At 52.5% G+C, this 26877-nt stretch overlaps 1 protein-coding gene across 3 annotated transcripts in view; it reads left to right on the plus strand.

Moving 5' to 3' along the window:
• CCDC13 (coiled-coil domain containing 13) overlaps positions 1-26877 on the plus strand; it is a 53113-nt gene that overhangs the window by 9576 nt on the left and 16660 nt on the right. For all 3 annotated transcript variants that reach the window (XM_047739265.1, XM_047739278.1, XM_047739275.1), the window contains exons 2-12: positions 3506-3732; positions 5117-5265; positions 9094-9236; positions 10843-10932; positions 14878-14994; positions 16196-16300; positions 18438-18599; positions 21330-21506; positions 22964-23170; positions 25316-25455; positions 25976-26059. In XM_047739265.1, coding sequence (XP_047595221.1) covers positions 3512-3732; positions 5117-5265; positions 9094-9236; positions 10843-10932; positions 14878-14994; positions 16196-16300; positions 18438-18599; positions 21330-21506; positions 22964-23170; positions 25316-25455; positions 25976-26059 — 1595 coding nt within the window. In that variant the 5' untranslated portion in view covers positions 3506-3511. The remainder of the gene's footprint in view (positions 1-3505; positions 3733-5116; positions 5266-9093; positions 9237-10842; positions 10933-14877; positions 14995-16195; positions 16301-18437; positions 18600-21329; positions 21507-22963; positions 23171-25315; positions 25456-25975; positions 26060-26877) is intronic.

The following is a 26877-nucleotide window of genomic DNA, read 5'->3' on the forward strand; positions in this document are numbered from 1 at the left end:
CTTTTGTTTGTTTGTCTGCTTATTTAATAAAGTGTGAGTGGAGACTTATCTAGGGCTGTCACACATTCACCAGAGGTGTTCAGGGGTTCCTGTAGTTTGAGGAACCCCAAGACTAGCCTCAGTTTCCACGATTTGATAGAAGCATTCTCAGAGCTCAGAAAAGCTGTTATACAGTTAATTATGACAAAAAGGTCCAGATTAGAATCAGCAAAGGAGAAAGGCACATTGGGCAGAGTCCAGGAGACATGAGACACAAGGTTCCAGTTTTCCTCTCCCAGTGGAGTCTCAGGAACAGTGCTTGCTTCTCCCAACAACACGCATGGAGCGTTGCTAGCCAGAATAGCTCACCCAAGCCTTGGGGTCCCGGGTTCTTACTGTGGCTCAGTCACATAGGCATGGCTGACTGCCTGCATGGCTGACCTTAGTCATTGAATTTCCCACCCCTGTGGAGGTCAAGCTGATATATGGCGTGGCCTAAGGGCCCCATCATAAAAATCACATTGTTAGCTAGTACAGACCATCTGCAGTGGCCCAAGTCACCCAGATCAAGAAGGGCATTGTTGCCAGGAAGGATATACCAAAGACTTAGAGGTTAGCTTCTAGGAGCAGGTCAAGGGTCAAACCTTTCTTTGGAATGGGCTGGGTGTGGACAACCCAGAATGATGAGTTAATTCTTTAATGCATATTTCCTTTTATGGGCGAAGCTACCTGGTAAGGAATTCCAAGGTGACACCAGTGCCTCTTTTACTGCAACAGGCTCAAGGTCAGACTGCAGGCCCAGTCCTCAGCACGTCCCAGCCACCTGGGCCGCGCTAACACAGCCCCATGCCTAGTCTCCAATCCAGACTCATTCGATGGAACCTCCAGGGCTGGGGCCTGGACATCACTACTTATAGATCGTATCCCTAGAGATTTGATACTGAGATAGGTTTAAGAAGCCCTTGGTATAGGCTCTGGGACCACCTCTATGGACAGGGTGGAGATAAGCCCAGTGGAGAGGTGTAGAAGCTGGGAACATATTCTTCCTGGAGGGTCAGGAAGTGCTATTTATGCTGGGCCTGGGGGAACTAGCAAGGTTTAAGTCAGGGGAGGGGGAGATGTAGAGACAGAGGAGGAAGGGGACACTAGAGAGGACTATAGGCTGGAAGGAGAGACAGAGGCTTAAGCCCCCAAAGCCTTTAATGCCATTGGACTTGGTTTTGCAGCTAATGGGCATCTAATGAGGCTCTTTGGTGCTGGGTATGTCAGGCTCAGAGCTGTGCTTTAAAGAAAGAAGTCCCAGGGTGCCTGGGTGGCTCAATGAGTTAATGCCTCTGCCTTCGGCTCAGATCATAATCCTGGGGTCCTGGGATGGAGCCCCGCGTCGGGTTCTCTGCTCAGCGGGGAGCCTGCTTCCCTTCCTCTCTCTCTGCCTGCCTCTCTGCCTACTTGTGATCTCTCTCTATCAAATAAATAAATAAAATCTTAAAAAAAAAATAAAGAAAGCAGTCCCTTGGCCAATGCAGGCTAGACTCTAAGTGAGGTGGGAAGAGGGAGAGGACAGCCAGGGCAGGAGGGACCCCCTGAGCAGTCCTGGGAACAGAACCATCCATCATTAGTTCACCAAATACTCACTTCATACCTGCTACACACCAAGCCCCATTCTAGGCACTGAGGGCCCAACAGTGAACATCACACAGTGCCTACCATTGTTGGGCTGGCAAACAGCCCAACAACCAACAAACATACAGCATGTCAAGGGAAGCTAAGTGCTGTGGAGGAAGATACCAAAGGGTAAGGAGCATGGGAAGTGAGAGAAAGATTTCTACAAGAGTAGAGTACAGAGGCCTCTCTGATAAGGTAACATTTGAGAGAAGTGAGTCAAGTAGTTGTTGGCTGAGGGTGTGGGGGGTGGGAGAACATTCCAGGGAGAGAGAATCGCAAGTGCAAAGGCCCTGAGGTGGCCATGAGCATGACAGTGAGAGTGGTATCAGTGGAGCTAGAAATATGGGGGCAGATGTGAATATATTTATGGAGAACCCGTAAGATTTATGAGTAATTGTATGGTGGGTAAATGGTGTGGCTTAGGTTTGGCTTAAGGTAGGGGTGCTTAACAATTGTCTACACTTTAAAATCAGGTGTGGACCATTTAAAAATTCTAGTGTCAGTGCTCTATTATTCTGTTTATCTGAAGTTCAAAAGTGACAAAACTACCCAGAATGTATAAGGAACTCTGACCACTCAATAATAAATAGACCATGCTATTTAAAACTGGGCCAAAAAAAAATTTATATATATACAGACACATCCCAAAAGAAGATATGCAAATGGCCAGTAAGCCCATGAGAAGATGCTCAATATAATTTGACATCATGGAAATGTAAATTGAAGGCACACTGAGATATTACTACATACCTACTAGAAAGACTAAAATTGAGACTGACCATACTAAATGCTGACAAGGCTGTGGAGCAATGGGAACTCTCATACACTGCTGGTGGGAATGAAAAATGTTATAGTCACTCTAGCAAACAATTGAGCAGTTTCTTATAAAGCTAACATAACTTTACCATATAATCTGACATTTCTACTTCAATGTATTTACCCAAAGGAAATAAAAAACGTATGTTCACACAAAGACTTTCTTATATATGAATCTTCATAGCAGCTTTATTCATATTAGCTGACAATGGAAACAGTTCGGTGACCAATAACAGGTGAGTGTGTGAACGAACTGTGATATACCTACACAGTGGGGTACTACGCAACCATAAATAGGGATGAGCCAATGACACATATGCAGCGACACAAGTATATGTATTTGTCAAGACTCAATTGCACACCTAAAATGGAATATTTTAGTATCAATGAATTATACTTCAGTAGAGCTGATTGAAAAGAAAACCCATCTTTAATGGCAGAGGTCAGAATAGTGGGTACCTGGGGGAGGGGGCACTCCTGCCTGGAGAGGGCACAAGATAGCCTGCTGGGGGACAGGAAGTACCTGATACCCTGATCTGGGTGGCCACCATAAGGATGTATACTTAGGTTAAGACTCATTGAACGTATACTCAGATTTATGCACTTTACCATGCGTAAATTATACTTAAAATTTAAAAAGTAATGATGTCTGGACCTCACTCCTAGAAACTGGGATTTAACTGGTCCAAGAATGTTGTCCCAAGCTTTGCTATATTTTAGGGGCTCCTAGGAGAGCTGAAAATCCAGCCAGAGCTGAGAGCCACCGTTTTCAGAGACAGGAAGGAGAACAGTGTTGAGTTTGAGGACTGGGGCATAGTCTGACCACCATTCCTGGTCTGGTGGCGTATTCAGGGCTGGGGAGGATGCTCAGTTCAGCTTTGGCTTTCAGGGGATTTGAGGTGAGGGTGGGTCTTCTGAGCTTCTATATGGACACACACAAGGCTGAGCAGGGTCCTCCGGACTTGGAGACTGTAGATAGAACTGTGTGCTGAGTACTCTCATGAAATGTGTACTTGGTGGGGTTTGCTGCTTTTCCTACTCCTAGGGCTAGATGGCAGCAGACGAAGGCACACAGGACACCTTACGCCTCCAGTTCAAGGCCATGCAGGAGATGCAGCACAAGAGGTTACAGAAGCAGATGGAGAAACAGAAGGAAAAGGAATTGAGCCTCGAAATCAAAGTTGATGACCAAAAAGAGTCCTTTGAGATCTCCGATGGCCTCAGCCTTCTCCAAGCTGGGGAGCAAAACTCGAAAAACAGCTTTGAGCAGAGGTAAATGCAAGTTTGAACTCTCCCAGGAGCACTGGAGGGAGAGGGAGAGAGGGGGTGAACTGATCACAGACCACTGGACTGATCAGGTTGATTAGATGTATGTTTCTAAGTTGAGCCACAAATGTCTGATAGATCTGTGCCCCTGTGGATATAAGTTTGTATGAATTGTATTTAAAAATCATTTTAAGTCAAATGGAAAACTGGAAGCTCATCAGGGTGTAGTTTATTCACTTGAATTTTCTTATTCAGTCTCTCTTTCATGAAAATCGTGTTTGGGTTTCTGAGGAGCTGATTGGCTAACTGTCATGGTTCATAAAAGATCATTGCTCCAAACTCTCATCTGGGATCATTCTCCTATGCCAATTTCCCTCTTCTGACACATAACAATCCATAAACATACCTGCATAAAAAAGCTCTTGATTCATTCCTTGGTTCTTTGCAGTGAAAAGGTTGAAAGGAGTTCAGAATCTTCTCATTTTGCTCTAAATTCAGCAATATCACAGATGCATATTGATTTATTCTTGCTATTAGAAACAGAAGGCTATGTTGATACAAGATTCTCTGCAAGTAAAAAAAAAAAAAAAAGAAAAAAGAAAAAAGAAAGAAAGAAAGAAAAGAAGAAAAAGAAACCATAATAATTGTTGAGTTGTCTCTTTGTTTCTGGTTTGGCCCAGCATCTCTCTTCTCCGTTTTGAGATTCTACTTTTTATGATTTCTCAATTTTCAAAATATTATGCTAAAAAATGCTAATTGGGAAAAACATACAGGTTGTTCATTAATTGAAAAAGTTCCTATGGCTATTAGCTCTAAGTTAACTCCAGGCCTACTTCCCAATGATCTTTCCCCAAATCGGGAGAAGCTGGAATTGGTGGAGACTTGTGCCATTGGTAGAATAACAACACTAATGATAATACCAGGGGCCTCTGGGCAGCACAGTCAGTTAAACATCCAACTTTTGATTTCAGCTCAGGTCTTGTTTTAAGGGTCATGAGGTCATGAGTTCAAGCCCTGCGTTGGGCTCCATGCTGGATGTGGAGCCTACTTTATTTTATTTTGTTTTATTTTATTTTATTTTATTTTATTTTATTTTACTTTATTAAAAGATTTTATTTATTTATGTGACAGAGAGACACAGCGAGAGAGGGAACACAAGCAGGGGCAGAGAGAGAGGGAGAAGCAGGCTCCCAGCTGAGCAGAGAGCCCGATGCAGGGCTCAATCCCAGAACCCTGAGCAGAAGGCAGAGGTTCAACTCCACTGAGCCACGCAGGCCCCCGTCGTACATGCCCGTTCTTACCGCCACCTAGTGTCTGGCCGGGTACAGCACACCTGCGCGGCAGAAGCCTGACTCCCGCCCATTGCTCTCTGTAATTCTTTCCCTTGTAGGATGCTTGAAGATGAGGTTGCACACCTTCGAGAGCAGCTCAGGGAGACGGTGGATGAAAATGGGCGATTGTACAAGCTGCTGAAGGAAAGGGACTTTGAAATCAAACATCTCAAAAAGAAAATAGAAGAGGACAGATTTGCCTTCACAGGTAGCCGCAGCGTGGCTGTGAAAATCCCCACCCCACCCCACCCCCGCCCTGACCGAGAAGTACCCGTAGCGGGCTCAGCCGCCGCCACCGTGGAGCACCCCTGAACAGGGCAAACAGCAGGTTGCAGAGGGCAGGTGCTCAAGAGAGAGTGCCAAGGGCCAGCTTCGGTCAGGCTTGTCCAGATGAGGGCGGGAAGTGAAGCATCGAGTGGAGGAAGAGAGCAGGCCGGGGAGGCCAGTGTGCCAGGAAATGGGAGTGCGAGAACAGCGGGGACAGTCAGCAGGCTTTCCGGGCAGTGCTGATGGCCCATCTAGGACTCACAATAGGTGCTCTCCATAGGTTCTTGCTGCATGTCAGTGGGCTAGTGGGATCCATTCTGAGCCACCCAGGTGCCCCTGGAATTGGTGGAGACTTAAACAATCACCAAAGCATTGTGTTTGGCTCAGACATTGTATTTGGATGTGAAAAAACCCCAGTGGAAGTAGGCATTTTCCCCACAGCATGTGCTGCCACAGAAAAGTGGATGGGACAGGGAAGGTAGCTGTTCTGAGGGGATTTCCTAGGACCCTGGAGGGTCTAGAGTGGGGCTTGCCTTCACGTGGGGCTGGACTTTGGCTCTGTTGGTAGGGACGTTGGCCTGTGGTCCTGGAGTTGACCTTAGCTCTGTGGGTGTGGGCTGGACATTGGCTCTGTGGTTATAAGCTAGACCTTGGCCCTGCAGATCTGGTGGGGACTTTGGCCCTGACTGTCCTCTATTCCATCTATACCCATTGAGCAATTCCCAGGTAGCTGACTAAACCAGAAAGTTGGTGTAACCAATCACAGATAACAACGGGCCTCTGCTGCCATCTGCCAGGGAGTCCCTCCCTGCCTTCAAGAGCCAGTCTCTTTAAGTGTGGGTGCATACAAAGCACCAGTACTGAATGAAAAAGCAAAGGGAATTTGGTATCCTAAAGACCCTGGGTAGCCCAATGCGTCTCCCTCCATTCTTTGGGCCTCTTCTGTCTAAAACAAAAACCACACTGAGGAGATGGAGTTGTGAGACATAGAAACACACCCAGCCTGGCTCGAGCTCAGATGTGAAGGGGCAACTTGCCCTTGGACAGGGCTCTAGAGAAGCCCATAAGCTGTAGGGGGAAGCACAAGATGCTTCCTCACCCTGGGAGACTGGGGATCTGGGGGTCCCTCCCTCTTGCCCAACCTGTCCCATGCTCTCTCTTTGTCGTCTCTGCCTGCTTGCTCATGGCCTCCTCTGATTCCCAGCCCTAACACTTCCTCAAGACCGCTTGAATCCAGTCCTTGCTGTGCAGTTCCCATTTCTGATTTCCAACGTCAAGTCTGGAACAGAAAAGTCTGATGGGCCTGGCGCATGTTTTTAGACCAGGCCACAAGGAATGGGCTGCTGACAGCTGACAGACTGGTTTTCTTTTAGCTGGATCTTTGGTGATTGCTTTAATTCTGTTTTTTTAAAAACTCTATTTCTTTGTATGAGTTTTTAGTGATTGCTCAGGTGAGCACAAGATATGTACCTTTTCATAGTCTACTTAGAATTAGTATTTTGCCGCCTCAAGCAGAATGAAGAAACGACCACCCTATCGGTCCCTTTGCCCTCCCCTGTAGAATGCAGCTTTATACATATTGTATCTCTATATATTGAAAATCCCAACAAACAGTGTTATAATATTTGCTCTCAACCATTACACATAAAAAGCCTAAGGAGACACAAATAGCCTATTATATTTACCCATATATTTAGCATTTTTGTGCTTGTCCATTCATTGCTGCCCCCTTACCATGTGGTTGAAGCTTCAAGAGTGGGGTTTAGGAAAGCCGAAAAAAAAATTTTTTTTTTCTTATTTTCTCTGAGTCCCCCTTCCTGCCCTTTAGACTAGAAAGGGCCTAGTAGGAACACCTGGGTGGCTCAGTCAGTTTAGCATCTGCCTTTGGCCCGGGTCCTGATCTCAGGGTCCTGGGATCAAGTTCCCCATCCGGCTTCCTGTTCAGCAGGGAGTCTGCTTCTCCCTCTCCCTCTGCCTGTCTCCCCAGCTTGTACACTCTCTTTCTTTCTCTCTGAAATAAGTAAAAATCTTAAAAAAAAAAAAAAAAAAGACTAGAGAGGGCCTCTCTTGGACCTCTTCATGACCTCTAGTTCCGGGATTTTTGAGTCCTGGAAGGAAAACATAACCCAGAAAACTCGCTGCTGGGCCATGTGTACTTCTAGGTCTGGCTGCCATCCCCATGTTCTGAGCCCTTTCTCTTGAAGCGTCCCTGCCCTCTTCAGCAGATGGAAGATGGCCAAGGGCAGCCACTCCTAGTTGCCCTACTCGGTGCCGGGCCCAGGCCATCAGCAGCAAGCCTGGGCTGAGTCGCCTTGAAAGCCATCCAGCATGCTTGTTTACCTTCCACCAGTTGTCACTCTCAGGCTGTTCTGAGGCTTGTGACAGTCATATTAAAAAGCAGGCCTAGAAAGGTGCCCCTGCCAGTTACCCATTGCTAGAGTGGCAGAAGCGTTCAGAGAACTTGCAGACCATCTGACCAGACCTGCCATTGCACAGCTGGGCTGGGGGCTCTCAGGCTGTCCAGTCAGTCAGTAGCCAAGGTGGGCAAAGTCTCGTTGCCTGCCATCGGCACAGCACCACATCTTTCAACTTCCCACATTCCCATCCTTCCAGCTACCTCTTCCCCAGCCTCCTGCCCTTGCCCACTGTGTTCCAGCTACTCTGCACTGCCTGATGGTCCTCAGATACTCCAAACATATTCCTGCCTCTGGACCTTTGCACTCGCTGTGTCCTCTACTTAGAATACTTTTCCTAGTTGAGAACACTCTTCTTTATGGCTTGACCCTCACTTCATTATTCATCCAGGTCTCTGTGCACACGGATCTCCTCGGACATGCCTTTCCTCCTGGACTAAACTAAACTCCAACTAAAATAGTGTCACCGATCCCTCTCACCCTCTTGCCCAGCTTCCCTTTATTTCATAGCCCATGGTCCTCCTGGACATTGGAATATATATTTATTTGTTTTTTATTATCTTTCGTCCCAGCTAGAATGTAAACTCCATAAGTCTTTTTTATTCACCATTAAATCCCTAGTACAGAGAGTGCCCAATACTTGATGAAACCCAAAAAATATTTACAAATGGATGCGTGCGTTTGTACTGGTAAGGTGTCACCACAAAACTGTGTGCAGGAAACCAGCATGTAATGTCAGCAGCATTCAGCAAGAAGCATGGATTAAGCTCAAACATCTGGGGTTAATTGGGGCTCAGCAGATCTAGGCCAGGCCTGGCTAGGGCGGTTCAGCTTTGTTCCACGTGTCTCTTCCTCTTCCTGGGACCAGTCAGCTGGTCTGGCTGTGTACTTGTGGACAGTACAAGCAAAAAGAGGGGGAATTAACTGCCCAAGTCCTGTTCAAGCCTCTACCTGTGCCTTATCTGCTAACAACCCATTGGCCAAACAAGTCATTGGCTGAGCCAGAGTCAGGCAGGCATAGAAGGGTCGAGGGGGTACACCCTATTGGCTAGAGGGCACGGCAGAGTCATAGAGCCTAGGGTGTGGATATGTAACCCTGTCATTGAGGAGGACATGAAGAATTGGGGCAATAAACTTACATCCCATAGAAGTAAAATGTATACTTTTCGGAGCAGCTGCATTTCTACTCATTGGAGTTGGGTTTCAGGGTTCCCAGGTACGTGGTCACTTGCCTGAGGCTCTGCCCTTCCATGAGTGTTCTAGCTTTTAAAACCCCGGGGCCACTGGTAGTGTGCCATGAGTTTGATGTGTAGGCCTGTGTGTTTCACTGACCTCTCTGTTTTACTTTATTGTAGGGACAGCCGGTGTGGCCGGGGATGCGATTGCCACCAAGGTTGTGGAGCTGTCCAAAAAGAACCGGGTGCTGGCAGCAGAGTCGGAGAGCGCAAAAACCAGAGTCAGGCAGCTGGGCAGTCGTGTCCGGGAGCTGGAGCGGGAAGTGAGGGGCCTTGGTCATTTTCCTGCCCCCAGAGGGGACTCCCAGGGCCCTGGTCTACTCCTCCAGAGAGGGAGCCACATGTAGATGCTTTGGGTCCTTCTGAAGGGCTGGTGGGTCAGTGTTTACAAGAGTTCCTCAGTCTTTGTCATGTCCTGGGGCGGGGGGGAGTGTGTCTAGAAGCAAGGGGGGACACAGGGCACAGGGAGGCAGCCATCAGGGTGGTTAGGACTCGGATCTGGAGCCTGACCACCTGGGTGTGAAATTCAGTTTCATCACTAACCTGCTTTGTGACTTCCAGTAGGTTATAAACGCACCGTGCCTCAGTTTCCTCCATCTGACACATACAGTACTAACAGTACTAACTGTAAGGTTTTTCTGACCATTAGGAGATGTAACAGTGTAAAACGTTTCAACCTGTGCCTGGCAGGTAGCAAGCACTAGGTAAACATTTGTACCTAAATTAACAGGGATCCTTGCTAGTGTGAAGCTAGACCCGGAAGCACTCCAGCAGCTCGTCTCACTTTTGCCATCTTCCTCTTTCTGCTGCCCCCTCTCCTCCCACTGCTAGTCACAGACCCCCCTCTTGCAAGGACACAGCCCAAGCAGTTCATGGTACCTTTGGAGCTGGGATGGAATCCACGTGCTACAGAAAACCTATGTAGCTCTCTTATGTGGTTTATATTAATATTAATTAACTTAATAATAATATGGCTATATTAGGGGGCTTTCTTGAGTCACACAGCACACAGTGGTGCCTCATTGTGACCCCAATTCTGTGACCCTCCACAGTCCCCCTCAGTTGTTAAATGCTGCCACTGAATTAGAACTTCGTTATTCTGTAACAAATGGTCTGAGAACCACCTCAAGCTCTGTGCCAGGAGCAGAATAGGCATGGGCCTTGCCCTCCTCAGAGGCAGACCCAGCACCAAGGGCCCCTTAGAGGAGGGGATGCACACAGTGGGTCCCTGGAGGGTGGGAAGGGGCCACACCGGCAAAGGTGTGGGATGCCCCCTCCAGCCCCCATGCAGAGGGCTCAGCAGGCGCCAAGGCCCTGAGTGGGGATGAAGGTCTGAGAGGAAACCCAGGTGGCCAAGAGTAGAGGAAGATGAAGTTAGAGAGGTGGGAGGGCAGGTCACCCCCGGCCTTGTCAGATGTGGTCTGGTCTTTGGGTGAACAACTGGGAAAGCTTTAAAAGGGCTGTATGAAGCTCTGGGCTCGGCTCCAGGCCCTGAGCCAGTGGGGCAGTTTCTTAGCATCTCTGACCCTGTCTTCCTGTCTGCCACATGAAGTCCATTATCCCTTTACATTGTGCCTCCCAGATTGTGGACGGAGCTCCAGGATATGGACCACGGCTGCAGTATTAAGTGTGAAGCTGTTAGTGAATCCTAGTGTGTGACTGGGGAGTGGGCCAGATGATCCATTAAACCCTCTCCCATTGCAGAGCTGTTTGTAGGGGCGAGTTCTTCCGTGAATGGTCCTAAAGTGAGCTGAAAGGTGAACCAGTGAGATCCAGTAACCACACACCTGGCGGTGACATGGAGCACTGCACTCAGGCCTCACAGTTGCCAAACAGAATCCAATATTAAGTGCAAGGTTTGCTTTGCAGCTGCAGGTGGCCCTGGCCAAACTACCAGCCACAGCGGCCACCAACGCGGAAGCCAAGGCGTCGAGAGCTCAGATGGGAGACAGAGCCTTGGTATGAATTCTCTTCTGTGCTGGGGAGTCTGTGAGGCAGCCATGGGCCTGGGCTTCCTGTCCTCTGTGGGAGTGTAGGCGCCTCCGTCCGGGGTCCACCCCACTGAGCCAGTGCCCACCAGTGAAAAGCATCCTCAGCATGGCCATCAGGGAACAGTAACCAAGTCTGTGGCCTGAGGACAAGAATGTCCGCAGTGGAGGTTAGTGAAGGACTAACAGATTCAGTCCCCAGAGAGGGAGAACAGGAAGGGCCCGAGGACCCTCGAAACCTAGAATTTCAAGACCAGCAGGGAAGGCCTGGTCCAAATGGCCTCCCACTCTCAGCCCAGCAGTATCCTTTGTAGCATCCTCACTGGGAAGACATCCAGCCGCTTACTTACCCCAGGACAGGGAGTGCATTACTGCCCAATTGAGTCCTGTTGGGGGTGAGGGGACATTTCATATTGTGAGAAGTCTTCCCTTTTTGGAGCTCTAAATCTACAAAGTTGGGGTGACTGTTGGGAATGGTGGCTTGTTCCCCAGATTCCGTTCTACTCGGCCAGTGAGTAGGGCCTGGAACCCAGGCAATGGGAATTGCGGCTCCATGAAAGGAAGGCAGTGTGACTCTATGGGCTCCAGGGAGGGGCGTGGAGCCCATGCCAGATAATAAGGAACCTCAGAGTCTTTAGAACAACCCAGGAGGCCTCCCAGTGGTGTTCTTGGGGATACAAGGAGCCAAACCTTAGGACTCCGTGTTTAGTGCTCCTTTTCCAGCTCCACCTCCCTTTGCCTACAACTCAGGGTCAAGCCACCGCTTGCCTCTCTTGGGGAGAATTCAGCCTTCAGTCTATAGTGATAGGCCCCCAGAGTTCCCATGGTGGGGAATCTAGGGGGGTGAAGGCTAGTCTTGGGTAACTCTGTCTCATGTCTGGGGAGGTGATAGAGGGGCTCTGCCCTTGGCAGGGGCTGTTCTGTAGAGTTTTTCCTGGTTCCAGGGGACATTGCTAAGCAGCTCCCAGTTTATCCAAAACATTGAGTTGCCATGTCCCTGATGAGGCCGCCATTGATGGGAGGATGCTCGTTCAGTCACTTTTTGGGCGTGATAGGTTTTTCTGAGCCCTGTGACACAGGGAATCCAAGACAGGGCCTCTGTCCACAGGGGAGCCCAGGAGGGGAGATGAGTAGCCACACCGAAGGGAAGCAGGGACAGGGCCTCCGAAAGAGCCTCAGGGCCTCAGAGTTCACAGAGGGAGCACACCCTCCCTGTGAGACTGCCAGGAGGTGGGCTGGAGGAGGGGGTCCTGGGGTGGGCCTTGCTGCAGAAGGGGGATGGTGGGGCAGGTTCCCTCCAACAGGAGCCATACAGGCCAAGGCTGAGAGGCCAGGGAGCACTAAGTATCCCTATTCTGTTTGCTAGCTGGGTGTTGGCTGGACAGTGTTTTGCTGCAGCCCTGGGCCCACAAGGGGAAAGGGGAATGTAAGCCACACAAGGCTAGGGTGGGGTCACCCACGGAGGGCGGCCTTGACCGACCAGCAGCTAGAGCTGGAGCTCTCAGCTTTGCTTAGTGGCCGCAGGGAGCCTGGCAGGCTTCTGACAGAAGAGGGGGTAACGGGCGGCAAGCCTCCGTTCAGCTGTACCCTGTGTTTTCCAGGGCACCTTCTGGTCAGAGAGAGAACCAAAGCAGCATGCACCCTCACTACCTCATTCAGGGTAGCCCAAGCCTGAACCACACTTCAGAGGTCTATGCGGGGGCCAAAGCACATTCCAGAGTGGAGCTGAATGGCCTGTCCCCACATGGCATGGTGGGCGCGGGGCTCCCCGAGGCTGAGCTGCGAGAGTACTGGCATCATCTGTTCCCCCCGCACTGCGTTGCAGTTACTCCCTCACAGAAAATAGCCCAGGGGAGGGGAGGGTTAGGCTCCCACTCAGGTCCCCCACAAAGCCTGTGGAATTTCACTCTGGGCAGAGGCAGCTCTGAGATGGCAGTGATGTGGGGTTGGCCCAGCTGTCCAGGAGGGGAGGACGGGGCTTGGCAGAGCAGAGGGGAGAAGGCTGCCACGCACGTGGGCCCAGCCCTCCCTAGGACACTGGCTAGCCCCTTTGCCAGCTACCCCAGGCCAGGCCAGGCCCCCCAGCATTGCCCTCTGACAGAATCTGTTTTAGACAGCACACTTCATGTGCCTCTTGTCTCAACACTCACAGGCCTCCTGGGCCCTGGGGTTAATATACCCTATTTTACAGATGACGAGACCAGGCTCAGAGAGGGGGAGTCATGGCCTGTGTTCTAGATCTGTCCGCAATGCGTGCTCTCCCTGTGGTTTGAGCAGGATCACGGTCATCACATGGGACGCTCACAAACACAGCTTCTGCACCATGGCCTGTCAGGGCCAGCAGGCCTAGTGGTACCAAAGGCCCGTTAGGCAGGCGGCGGGGGGACAGGCATCCAACAGCAGGGAGCAGGAATGGCAAGCAGCAGTCAGATGCAGGGGCCAGAGGTGGGGGGGAGGACACGCACACACACACACACCTTATTTTTAAAGATACATTTGTGTTTTATGTAAGTTCCCAGTTTATACTCTGTTCACACTGGGTATGCTGTTGAGCCTTGTGGTGGTGCTGTGAAGAAACAGGACAGAGAAGGATTCTTGTATTCATTCCATAAATGAGGAAACCAGATGAGGTCAATCTTCTCGGACTTTGTGTCTGGTTCCCATTTCCTTTCCTGGTGATTTTCACCTGGGCTGTCCACAACCTCTGGGGACCAGGGAACTTCCCAGACCCAATCTCTGCAGATCTGCCTTCCGCACCAGGGTCTGGGAAGATTCTGCGTGTGCCTAGTGAGGAAAGCTCAGAAAGTCACTGCAACACCTACCTGGCTTCCCAGAAGTTCAGCCTACCTGGTCTGTCGGGGCAGGAGCAGATGGTCTTGGCATCATTGCCTGATGGGCTGCTCCACCCACCCTTGATGCCTGGGTGCCAGAAATAGCTTCAAGTGAGATAATCAGCTAGGGCAGGGGAAGGACCGGGCTCCTCCTAACCCGACTCATGTCATCCCCAGCTGGCTGTGTGTCCCAGGGCAAGTTACTCCCCCTTTCTGGGCCTTATTTTTATCACTTATGGAAGGGGTTCCAATGGGCTAACTGTGGAATCCCTTTAATACCAACCTTCTGAGAGCCTCAGAAACTTCTACTGAAGACGGAGACATGGGCGGCACATTTGAGGAAAATTTACATCCAAGTAGTTTAAATAAAACATAATTAAAAAAAAAAAAAGACATGGCTAAGAGTTCCAGCCGGCAGAGTTTTCATGGTTGCTGCAGTTCTTCAGGCCACAGAAACAGAGCATTTGGCAACGAAACTGGGTCCCTATTTCTGCTGCGGGAGCTCCTTGCCAGGAAGGAGAGCTCAAGGCCCAAGCTGATGGTTTCAGGAGAAGGAGACCCCAAGTTAGGGTGGTCATTGGGGGTTGCCTTCTGTGATGGAACTAGTCTCCTCTTTATTCTGAGTGGAGATGGTTTTGCTGTGGTTCCAGTCTCCCGAGCATAGCAGAGAGAGCCCACGCCTAAGAAGGGTCTGGAAGGGGTGGAGCTTGCAGGCCTCCTCCAAGGACTCCCCCTTGGTGGCCACCACCCTTGTCCCTGGTTCTGCAAGACTCTGAGGAAAGGCCTCAGTCCCTAGAAGTGGGCTGCCACGATACACGTCCCTGCTCCACCTGTCCCAGCCAGGTTCCCCACCCCCACCCCAGCCAAGAGGACTCCCCCCACCTCCTCTAGCCTCTGCTTTGCATGCACATCTGGAAGGGACTGACAACCGAACCCACCTCACAGATCTTCTTGACGATTCAATGACTTGCATCACCTGGAGCCCCTAGCCCGGTGCCTGGCACAGCCCTGGGTGAATGGAACCAGGATTGTTGTGATGACTTCAGCAATAAGTGACCACTCTCTCGTCTGTCCTGCCCAACTAGCCAGAGACCCCAGAGGTGAAGGCCTTGCAGGACAGGCTGGCGGCCACAAACCTGAAGATGAGTGACCTCCGCAACCAGATCCAGTCCGTGAAGCAGGAGCTCCGGATGGCCCAGAAGGTATTCCAGAGCCAGGGCTCAGGTGTTCTTGTGGGGCTGGGATTGGGAAGAGCATGGCCAGGACAATGGGTTCCATTCAGGAGCACCAAGTGCTGGGCCCTGTGAGTATCATACTCTGGGCCAGGGTCCAGATCCAGTAACTTCCTTCTGTCAGCCCTTCCTACACACCATTGGTGAGTGGGGTTGCTGGCTGCCTGAGGGGCCCTTGTGGTGCCCTCCCCAGCCCGGACAGAGGAGGACAGTGCCCTCTACCCAGGGAGAGTTCTGTAGATTTCCCTTGAGCTATGTGCACCCTAGTGGATCCTGGGTCTCTCCTTCATAAGCCACCTTGGACTTGGAAGCCTGCCCAGACTTGCCTCCCGCCCTCTGCTCTCTGTAATATTAGGAAATGAATAGGTTGTTTGTGTATTAAAGGCTCCTTTCAAAGGAAAATACTCAGACTTGGGACACAGTCCCAGCTGGTTCATTATTTATTTTTATTTACATAGTGAATTCTCTGGCATTTGTCTTCCCTGCTGGAACCACCCAGACTAGCCAAGATTTCCAAAACAGTGTTCTATTGTGGAAACAAGCGCCAGAGACTCGGGGCGCTAGATTGGTTCCCGTGACAGGCTTCAGGGGCCCAGGGCACCCACTGGAGGGTTTTGTTTCCACCTCAAAGCCTTGAAGTAGGGCCTGTGCCCCACCCTCCAACAGCCGCAATGTTGAAACTTTCTGGAATCAAACATCCCCAGTTGACATTTAGGGGTTCTCCTCACTGCACTCAGGCATGGCCGCTAGTCAGAGGCTTTTCACAGAGGACAAGGCACTGTGGTAGCATACTTCCTGCAGCCATCCAGAAGGATCTCAGTTCTAAGTGGCAGGTGAACAAATTGAGGAAGCAGATTTTGGTCAACTTTGTGGTTCACTCATCCCAGAATATGTCAAGACCAGAGGACCCCATCTGGGCACTGTTGGCAGTCCCTTGCCTGCTGGAAGCATCACCTAGAAATGCAGGGACAAGGGGATGGCTACTTTCCCAGGGACCGCTGCTCCGAGAGCATGGTCAGCTGGCCTTTGAAGCAAGAGGCAGGGGTGCAGATGGGGGGCCAGGCCCTCTGGGAGCCCCACGCCCCCAGCGCTGCTTCTGAGGATGCATCACTTTTAGGGCTCTGGTGGGGGCCCTCTCCCCTGGCCTCAGTAAAGGCCCCGCCCTTTTCAGGTTTTGACCAGCGAGGTCGGCGAAGATGTGAATGTCCAGCAGCTCCTGTCCTCCCCGGGGACCTGGAGGGGCCGGGCTCAACAGATTCTCGTGCTGCAAAGCAAGGTGAGTGAACTTCTGCCAAAGGCCCTGAACAGAGGGCTTGAAATACCCCCAGAAAGGTCACGCCACCCCACGTGAGAGACACAGAACCCTAAAAAGGCCCTCAGGCCCAGCAGAGCATACTTGCAGGGCTGTTGAATATTCTCCCCCCACAGCCTGATTTTAATTTGTTATTTGATGAACAAGCATTTATATAACACTTACCACGTGCCAGTCCCTGGCGCTTAACACATGCCAAAACCTTTGATTTATTTTACTCTAGGCATATTTTTTCCCCTAGTTCATGTAAATTCGCGTGACTGTTGTACTTGCCGGCTTTTTCCAGTTTTGTCCAGATGCTTGTAGACTTTTGAAAGTTTGAGTTACCCAGTAAAGACTTAGCCTTGTCTCCCTCCTTATGTTCTAAATATTTTGGAACATCTTTAGAGGCTAAAAGCTGGCGCTCTGGAGCCAAACTGCTTGGACTCAAATCCCAGCTCTCAACTCAGCAGCTGTACGACCTTGGGCAAGTTCCTTCACCTCTCTGGGCCTCGGTTTTCTTCTCCCTATACCATGGATAACGATAGGGGCTCTCCCACAGGGTTGATGGGAGGACTGAATGAGTCAATGCGCATAAAATGGCCAACACAGTGCCTGGCGCAGAGCGAACACTGTACAAAGGTTGAATGTGGTTAACTTCTTCTTTCCCCTTCAAGCCAAGAAGCCAAGAGTAGGAATGTAACTTCCCCTATTAGCCAAGCACATGGCCTTCATCCCCAGGGACTTCAAGTTCACAGTTCCTGGGTCTCTTGGATCCTTGGGGCCTCCTGTGGGATCCTTGAAGCCAACACGAAGAGGGGATGGTGTCCAGAACACTGTGATGAATGACCGATGTGTGGCCTTGGGGTTCAAGAGACCACAGTTTGAGTCTGGCCTCAGTCACTGGTCTACAGTTTCAGTGACCTTAGACAAGTCACTTCGACCCTCTGCACCTCAGTCTCCTCACCTGCAAATGGAGAGTGTTGTGGGTTAAATGAAATAACATCTGTAAAGTACCCAGCACAGTGCCGGGCCATAATAAGCACTGACACATTAGTTGTTAGTTGTCATTGTTAAGCTGTGTAAATAAACGATTGAGAGTTTCACACTGTGTTCTCTAATGCTTAAATGGAATTACCACACAGTGCCACACGAGGGCGCTGATATGTGCTTTCAAAACGATGCCACTGCCCTTTACTGGGGATCCTAGGGAATTTGGGCCCCGCACAGATTTACCCAAGGTATTCCATCATTTATGTTGTATCACCATGGGAATCAGGACTAGAAGAACCCTAGGAGTTATTCACTTCTACCCCAGTGCAATAAAGCCATCGTTCTGTGGGGTGATATCTACCTGCCACTTGCTGAGAGCCTGTGAGTGCTGGACATGCTGAAGGCTTCACCCAGGCCATCTTGGGGTTTCTTAAAATTACCTAGCCCTAAAAAGTGCCCATAGGCCTTGTTTAAAATGCAGATTCCCCATCCTTCCCCTGGAGCTCTGACTTGTTGGTCTGGAGTGGGCCCCAAGATTTGTCATCCCAAGAAGCATCTTGGGGGTTCCCAGACTCAAGACAAGTTCAGGATACTGAATCCTTATAACATTATGTGGGGGGAACCCATTTCACAGATGAGGGGGCCCGAGATTCAGAGAGGTTAAGTAAGCTGTGCACAGTCACACAGCTAGTGAGGCTTTGAACTGGTCTCCCAGCTTTTAAACCCCGCCCTCCCTCTGAAGCGTCTCTTGCAAGTGGCCAGGACCCCACATCTCCCAGGGAGCGCACCTGGTCTTGGGTCAGAGAGTCCGTCCTTGTACTCCATCCTATTCCTCCCAGATTCCTGGAGTCACATCTGCTTCTTGGTCTCACAGAACCCCTAAGCGAGGGGGTGATTTTTCTCATTCTCAAGCTAAACCTCCCTCCTGTCCTCCCCTGCTTGGCTCAAGATGCCACCTCAGACCTCCCGCCCCCACTTCAGTGGCCCTCACACGGGGATCCTGCATCCACCTTGAATAGCAGCGTCCTCTGTCTAGTGGGGCTTCCTGTCGAGCACCTCAGGGCAGCCCCTGAGTGGCTGAGTCTGTGAGGGCAGACCCCCTGTGCAATGACGAGTTTTACCCCCTCAGGTTCGCGAGCTGGAGAAGCAGTTGGGACAGACCCGGAGCCAGTCTGCAGGAATACCCCGTGATGAGCTGCCTGTCTATCCAGACCCAAGGAAGCTGTCAGCACAGGAGAAAAACCTGCTGAGGATCCGCAGCCTGGAAAGGGAAAAACAGGAGGGCTGGGAGGTAATGCAGGTCCAGGGAAGAGGTCAGTTGGGTCCACGGGACCAGGAGATCGTGACCACCTCTGCAGGGCCCTGAGGCCCATGTGGTCACGAGCTCTGAGCCACTCCTTAGAGGCAGGAGATACCTGGGGCTTGGGGGTCCCCCCAGTGCCTCTTCTTCGTGTCCTGTCTGTCAATCCAGCTGGAACTGCCTGACTGGGTCATCAGCCCATTTCCTGAGCTTCGGGTGTTCTGGAGATGCTAGACCTGAAATTCTCACCGTAGAAGGAGCAGAGATGGTCAGGGCCCAGAGTGATGATGGCCCAGGGACAGGGTTAGGTGGGGCTCGGGGGAGAAGAGCTCCAGACTGCTGAAAGCTGGGTGCCGCATCTCCCTGACTATGCCAGGAGTGGCAGGAGCCCCACTCTACCAGGCTTGTGCGACAAACAGAATTGATTGGCTTGTGTAGATGAGTGGTATAGAGGTGGCCTAGGTTCAGGCACAGAGGGATCCAGGGATCTGGGGATGTGGTCTTGCTGCCATTTCTTCTGGACCAGCTTCACTCTCTCCCATGGGGACGCCCAGTAGTCCCAGCCTCTCTCTTCCAGCCTGGCCCCCACAAACAAAAGGCTTCTCTTTCCCAGTGGTTCCAACCCAGTCCCAGAATGAAGTTGTCCCCTGGCTAGCTTAGGCCATGAGCCCATCCCTGAGCTGGTCACTGCCACTGAGGGTCCAGGCTGCTCTGACCAGCCGGGCTTCAGATCCCTACTCCAGGTCTGGGAGCTGAGTCAGCCTCTCAGAAGTGGGGAGCAGGGCTTTCTCAAAGAAAGTAGAGGAAAAAGTGGGATGGGATGCTGGCAGGTAGTAGGCTTCCTAATAATGAGGCCTTACTTTTCCATCAGGAGACTTCCATTCGTGAGTGCCAATCCAGGACTAGACCCTGTGTTAGGAACATTGTGACCATGTACACATTGTGACCTGTAGTACACCCCCAGGATTCTAGATCATCAGGTGTCAGGAGGGAACAGTGGGCCTGGAGAGGCTGGCCCGGCCATGTCCTCCTTGACCTTGTAAGCCAGCCAGAGGTTTGGGCTCTTATTTGAAGGAAGTGGAGAACCACCAAAGTGTTTTAAGTTGTGGAGGGACATGACGGCTGTGCATGTTGGAAAGGTCACATGGTTAGGTGGGGGCAGGGGCACCTAGGTCGGAGGACACATGGAAGGCAGAGGCAATAATCCATTTGAGACAAGACCGAGGACCTGAACCAAGGAAGTAGGACTATAGCCAAAGGCCAGACACCTGCCACATTTGAAGGTCGACTTTACAGGGCTCAGTGACGGGATAGAAAGGGGAGAAGCAGAAGGATTGTGCAGGACTTCCAGTGAGTCTAACAGGTGGGTAGGGGAGACAGGGAGGGAACTCAAGGGAGATGGGAAATTTGAAATATTGGGTTTGAAAATGTTGGGTTTGAGGTGCCCTAGCTTAAGAGTTACATATTCACACAGAACAGAATATATTGCGGTCATTGAACCAATTGTAAGCCACAACGTGGGTGGAAGGAAGTTATTCCCTGTGTGTCCTTCCTCTGCCAGATGCCTGCTAGAGCCTAGAGTGTGTAGACAGCAGAGCAGCAGGTAAAAAAGGGTGCCTACAGCAAAGATCGGTGGTCTTCAGGATTCATCATCTACAATTTTTCATTTCTGTAATTCACTTCCACAAGGATCTGAAAACACTTTTCCAATGATAATTAACCCTCAAGACCAAAGCAGATTACATCACCTCTTGCCCAAAACCCTCCTCAGGGTCTCAATCTTGGTTCCTGATGGTTTACCTAATCTAGTCTCTGCCCTGTCTGACCTTGCCCCTGACCTCTCCCCTCTCTCACTGTGCTCTAGCCACACATGTTCTACCCCAGGGCCTTTGCTCATCCTGTCACCTCCTTTAGTCTCTTCTCAGATGTCAACTTTCAGAGAGGACTTCCCTGACCATGCCATTGTCCTTCCCCACCCCATTCCCTTCCCCAGTTTTCCATAAGCAGAGCAACAGGTAAGCAATGATAACAGGTAAACGTTTAACATCTGTCTCCCCAGCTAGGGTGTTAGATCCTTGGGGACACACTGTTTTGTTCTCTGCTGTTTTCCCAGCACCTATAACAGTTTAAAGCACACAGTAGCCCCTCAGCTGAGGCCTTATTTGAGAAGGAAGGAAGGAAGGGAAGGGAAGGAAAGGGAGAAGGAAGGGAAGGAGGAGGAAGGGAAGGAGGGAGGAAGGGAGACTCTGAAGGTATGCCCAGCACTTGAGTTGCCCATTAGTAGCTGACCAGAGCATGGCGCAGTCTGGGCTGACGTGCTGGACACGCGCAGAGGAAGTGAGGTGACACAGCAGGGTGGCCCCTCCCTTTCATTCTGGCTCTTGGTGGGGTGAGCACTTCTGTTTGAACCCTAGACTTAGCCCACAGTTGGCAAGTGGGGCTCCTCTCATGTCTGACCCTGACAGAGCAAGGGCAGCTGCCTTGATGCCTGTGTTCTTGGGCTGACGGAGGAGTGCTGTCATCTATTAGTGACATCTGTCACGTACAGGGCAAGGCCCCACCTGGCACCCCGGAGAGGTGGGGCCCAGGAGCTGGGGCCCCAGCTCTGCTGCCTTGCTCTCCAGGCTTCAGAAGTCCCCTCCTGTCCCTGGGCCTCACCTGTGAGAGGGAGCCTGGGATCCCTTCAGCATCACTGCCCAGGACTGTCCTTCCTAATTACAGAAACTTGTGGCTGAGCGGGATGCTCTCCAGAAAGAGCTTGAAGAACTGAAGAAGAAGTTGGAGGGTGTCAGGTCCCGGAATAAGGTGCTATCCAGCGAAGTGAAGACCCTCAGGAGTCAGATGGGGACCCTGGTGGAGAAGGGCCGGCATGATGATGAGCTCATCGACGCTCTCTTGGTATGGCTCCGCCGCTCAGGCCTGACGAGAGCACCCGGTGCCTCCAACACGGGGCCCCCAACCCGCCCGGAAGCCCGTGACCCGGCCCCAGGCAGAGTGAGCCCTCATAGACCCCAGAGGCCGCCACCTGCATCCTTCAGAAGCCCGTGGCCTCACCTGAGTGCCAGCCCCAAAGCCACACACCAGGGACAGGAGCAGCTCTGAGGCTGCCCAAGCACACGTACACATCGTGTTGTGTGGTGTTGGTGCCGGCTGTAACGTGTGAGAGCCTGGCACAGCCACTGGACCTGTGGACCCCAGAAGGGAAGAAGTGGGTTTGGGGGGAGGAGACGGGAGTACACACTGGGTCATTCCATCAAGGAATGGAAGGGACAACTGAAGGTCCAGAACAAATTCTTGTCCGTGTGACAGCATACAGTCCCTTCTGGGTACTTGGGGTACATGTGGTTCATAATGGTTAGTCACCAAGACAACCCCTAGGGTCGTCTGTTCTAATCCCCTTTCACACCTGGGGAAACTAAGACTCCAATTAGTTGACTAAGTCGTCCAAGATTGTACAACTGAGTTCAAACCAGGTTGCTCTGACCATAAGGCCCACTGCTCTCCTGACCCCTAGCCTGGCCTTTTCTCTCTGGGATCTGTGCTGCCCCAGGGTTTGGGTCTCTGAATCCCAAATTGTGCCCCAGGCCCCCGGGATGGCCATGCCTGGCTTGGCTGGGGGGCCTGGGGTGGCAGGAGGAGTACACCTCTGGGGATACCTCCCTGGGGAACACTAGGCCAGTGGCACCCCCTCTCTGAGCCTCAGCTCCCAGTTTTTAAATAAGCTGTGGAGCTGCCTGTCCTTGGCGGTCGCTGTGTGCCATCATTCCGTGTTACTGCAGACGGCAGGATGAAGGCTGCAGACGAGCCCCAGCCAGGCCATCCACCAGCACTGTGCCCTTGGGCTCTCTGGGCCTCAGTTCCCTCCGTGTTCCCAGTCACTGACCTGTCCTTCCTGTTGACTGTCAAGTGAAGCCTCCAGCCTGCTAGTGTCCTGGGGGCATCTGCAGGAGATGGGGGGCCTCAGTCAGGTGCTGAGGGATCCCTGGCCAGGGGTCCAGGTACTGCCTTCAAGGCCATCTCCCAGCAGAGGGATAGGGTTTCTTCTTCCCCAAATATCTCCCCCACTGGCTGAGGTGCTTTCTGTCGTCCCGAGAGTACCTTCGATGTCCTTCTCGACCCCATCTCAGAGAAGGAAGTTGAGGACAGGACAAGGGCATGGTCCCCACCTGCCTGGTGAGTCCCCCAAGGGCAGGCAAGGAAAGTCCTCCTGCTTCTCAAAGGAACAGGTGGTGTCCCACTGTTAGGTTCCTGCCTCAGCAAGGAGTGGGTGACAGAAGGCGGTCTTCCCTGTCCTGCCTTGCCCAGGGGTCATGGCTGACCTTGTCTGTCATCTGCCCTCCTGCCTGGCCCCGCAGGACCAGCTGAAGCAGCTCCAGGAGATTCTGGGTAGCCTGAGCCTGCAGGAGGAGAAGACCCGGGCGTCGCAGCGCCACCTGGACCAGAGGGTCAACAGTGAGGTTCAGCAGAGCAGCAGCCTCATCACCCAGCTACGGGCCATGGTGGCAGAGCGGGAGGCCAAGGTGCAGCAGCTGGAGGTGGAGATCGGCCAACTCAGTGTGCAGGTGAGTTGGGCACCAGCCGGGCCCGACATTGTCTCCAAGCCCCAGCAAGTCCATCTACCATCCAAAGAAATCTCAGCAGCTTCCTCTCCTCTCCACTTATCTTCCCTCAGGCCACACCACGTCCTCCCCAGCTCCACTCTGGCCCTCAGCTTCCATCTGGCTTCCCATCCCTTCTCACATACCTTTCCTCTCTTTCCTGGTTGTCTCCTGCCTCTGCACAAAGCCTGTCTGTGGCTCCCAGTCGCCCTTGGCCTCAATCCTTAGGGGTCCAGGCTCCCTCCTGCATCTCCTCACCGCCCCCCCAGCTGTGGCCCTCATCTTAACAATCCAAGATGGTGGCTGCAGTGCCAGGCTTCACGTTCGTATTCCAGGCAGCGGGAGGGTGGAAAGGAAGCGGTACTCCACCCAGCTTGCAGGGCCCCACATGACGAGCTCCTGCTGCCTTCCCTCCTGCATCTCCTCTTCACCCTCCCTTTCCTCCCACACTCTGGCTGCATGACCACCATTTAGCTCCTCACACAGCCCTGCTTTCTCCCCACTCCAGGCCTGTGCGCATGCCTGAAGCACGTGCCTTCCCTTTCCTCCCCCACTGCCACTGTCTGGCCAGGGGCCCCCAGCCTTTAGGAATTACCAAGTCATGAGCTCCTCCAGGGAGCCCCAGGGCCCCCAGGCTGTGCTCTGTGCCCCTCTTGGGCACTCTCCTAACTCCCTGTGCATCCCCAAGACAAACTGTTGTCACCCTGTGCGATCGTTTTCCTGCCCCCCACACCCAGAGGCGTATACCTCAGTGCCTCCTGGCTTGGCCCAGGACTGGGCAGCCAGTAGAGGCCCACAAATGCTATCCAGTGAGGGAGCTCCTGAAGGGTTGGACCTTGACAGATGCCTTATGGGCATAGCCCAGGCTGCCAAGAGTCAGGCGCCATGGGTTCTCTGCAGCTCCTTCCAGAGGTGGTGGTAGTGTTCAGAGGGGAGGGGACTTGGCAACCTTGACAGGCACACAAATCTCCCAGTGACAGAGAAGCCTCACAGCCAGGCTGACTGGTATAGCCTAAGGCATGTCACAGAGCAGCCCTGCCCTTTATTCCCAGAGTTCCACAATCCCCTCAAAAGCATGGGAGCCCTGGAGCTCCTCAGCTCCAGCCTTGGGCTGGTGTTTGTTGGGGCTGGTGGTTTGTCTCCCTCAAGCCGTCCATCCCCTAGGACTCCGGTGGCTGGGGTGGAAAATGCTGAAGTCCCCGAGGCTGAGGGGAGCCCAGGGTTATGTCAAAGGCCTGGGGACAGGATGTGTGTGGCAGTGAGCGGGGGGCACTGCCTCGCCGTCTTTGCCCTGCTTGCTTCCTACTGGGAAGTGAAATCTGAAGGAACACACGGGAGCATTCCAGGAGTTTCACCTCACCACTGTCCTGCCTCCGGACACACAAAAGGGAAGCACTTCTTACCTCAGAGATCATGGCTGGGGGCCAAGTGTGACCCAGCAGACAGCTGATGGGTGCATCTCAGGGGGGCTGGGGCTGGGGCTGGGGGACATGCCGGGTGGGCTGGCTCTCACACCAACTGTCCACCCCTGCTGGGGGTCCTCGGGGGACTCCTTCTTCAATCCGGCCTCACCAGCTATCCGGAAGAAGGAGGTGGGAGGAGGAGAGAAGGGGGCCTGGTGAGCCCAGCCTCCCCCCAAGACTGTGGCCCTTGTTGAGGCCCTGCCAACCTCTCTCCTTCCGGCTGTCTGCCAAGTCCAAGTGTCTCCAGCTGACAAAGGCAGCTGGCCTCAAGTCACACCTGGCATTCACTCTGTGTGGGTGGGGCTGCCCTGGAGAGGTGTGTCCACTCAAAGACATCAGTCTCTGATCTGGCCCGAATCAAAGGCTGTGCACTTCCCTTTGGGACCTGAATGTAGAACAGCTTCCCGGCCCAGTGGCCCCCTGGCGCCATGTAGCTCCCTTTCTGAAGAGAGTCATTATTAGACACCATTATCATGCAAGGAGTGCCTTCACCGCCTTCACCAAACAGGCCTGGCTTTCCACTCCTGAAAAGAAGCCTCTTTCATATCCCCTCAAAGCCCCACGCTCTAGCCAAGGCCCCCCTCCTGCCTTCTCCAGGCCTCTGAGCCAAAGCGCTGAGAATCGACCCCACGTCTGTTCCCTGCAGTATCTTCAGAATAAAGGAGTGGGCAAGGGGTCTGGTGGGACCGAGGTCAACACCGCCTACACCAAGTTCCTGGAGGACCCGGGCCAGACCAAGTCCCCGGCCTCAGCAGGCGATCACGTTGGCAGGCTTGGATCTTCTCGGTAAGAAAGAAAAAAAAATGGGATAGAAGGGTTGGAAAGTGAATATTAATTATTTAGAAGAAAGCCTGCCTCCTCTGAGAAGCCACGGGTGCAATTTTAAGATGACTGTGGCATTGTCCTTGCAATATGAGGGCCTCTCGTATTCCATTAGCCTGCATCTGCGTGGGGGAGCCAGTTAGGCCCAGATATTATTACTGGTGGCAGTAATAATTCTGGTGGGAGCTGCCTGTGATATTGTCTCTGAGCTGGCCTTGAAACGCACCTGTTTCTAGGACTCCCCAAAAGACCTGTGTTGGATTGCTCGAGGCTCTGATGCCTCCTGGTTCTGTCTTGTTTTGAGCCAGCAAGAGTCCTGGAAAGAAGGGCAGCAAATCCGCAGGACTGCCCAGTCCAGGTTGCTGCCAGGGCCGGCACTGGCCACTTCCTTGGGCTCCCCGGATCCCTGCTGGCCCCTGCTCTCCTCCCAGGCGAGGCCCAGCCTGCCTTCCTGGGTTGATGAGCCCCTTCTGCCTTCACACAGCTCCGTGACCAGCCTGGGCCACACGCTGGTGGAATCTGCTCTCACATGGCCTTCTCTGTCCAGTCCTCATGGGGCTTCACCCAGGTATGAACCCAGGACCTCAGGGCCCCCATGGTCCCTCCCACCCTTGATCGCTCAGCCAGTACTGCCATCCCACTGAAAGGAGGGGAAACCGAGGCCAGGCCACGTCCAGGGACCCCTCCAAGTTTACATAAGGATGTGGAGGGTCAGGGAGACCCAGTGCCTTGTCCGAGGTGATAGAGCAAGAAGCTACTGGACCAGAGTCTTGGCCTCTGGCTTGCAGTCTAACGTCCCTTCCTGCTACCACAGAGTTAACACAAGGAACCTTCCAGGGCTCCTTCCAGGGCTTCCAGCCCAGCTCCCTTCCTTGTCTTCTCTTCCCCACAAGAATCAGTCTCTAAGGGAAGAATTTCATGTCATATGGGTTCCCACTTTAAGTCACTGATATCCCCTCAGCTCTCTGGCCCCCTCTTTGTTGTTAGAATCAAGCCTAGGCCTTCAATGGGCTTTTTGTTCTTCCTGCCAGCTCACAGACAAATGGTGGCTTTGTCCTGCCTCTGAGCCCTGTCCTGAGCCCTGCCCCTTGTCCACTGGAGCCATGCTCCTGCTGTCAGCCCCCATCCCCACCCCTTAGGCAGGTCAGCTCAGGCTCTGGGCCAGGCCTCTGTGAAGCCCGACTCTATGTTTGACTTGCTGTATGGCTCCAGGCAGTGATCATCTCTGAGATGTTATTTCCCAAGAAGGGCCTGAGACACTTTTGGCCTGACATTTGGCAGCACGGGGACCGTGGGCCAAGGCCGACCCTACGGCTGCCCCACCCATCAGCCTGGGGTCACCAGGGCATTTGGGTGAGAGTGGGCTGCTCTGAGCCACAAGGGTTC

Source organism: Lutra lutra, chromosome 1, assembly GCF_902655055.1.
Source record: "Lutra lutra chromosome 1, mLutLut1.2, whole genome shotgun sequence".
NCBI lineage: Eukaryota > Metazoa > Chordata > Mammalia > Carnivora > Mustelidae > Lutra > Lutra lutra.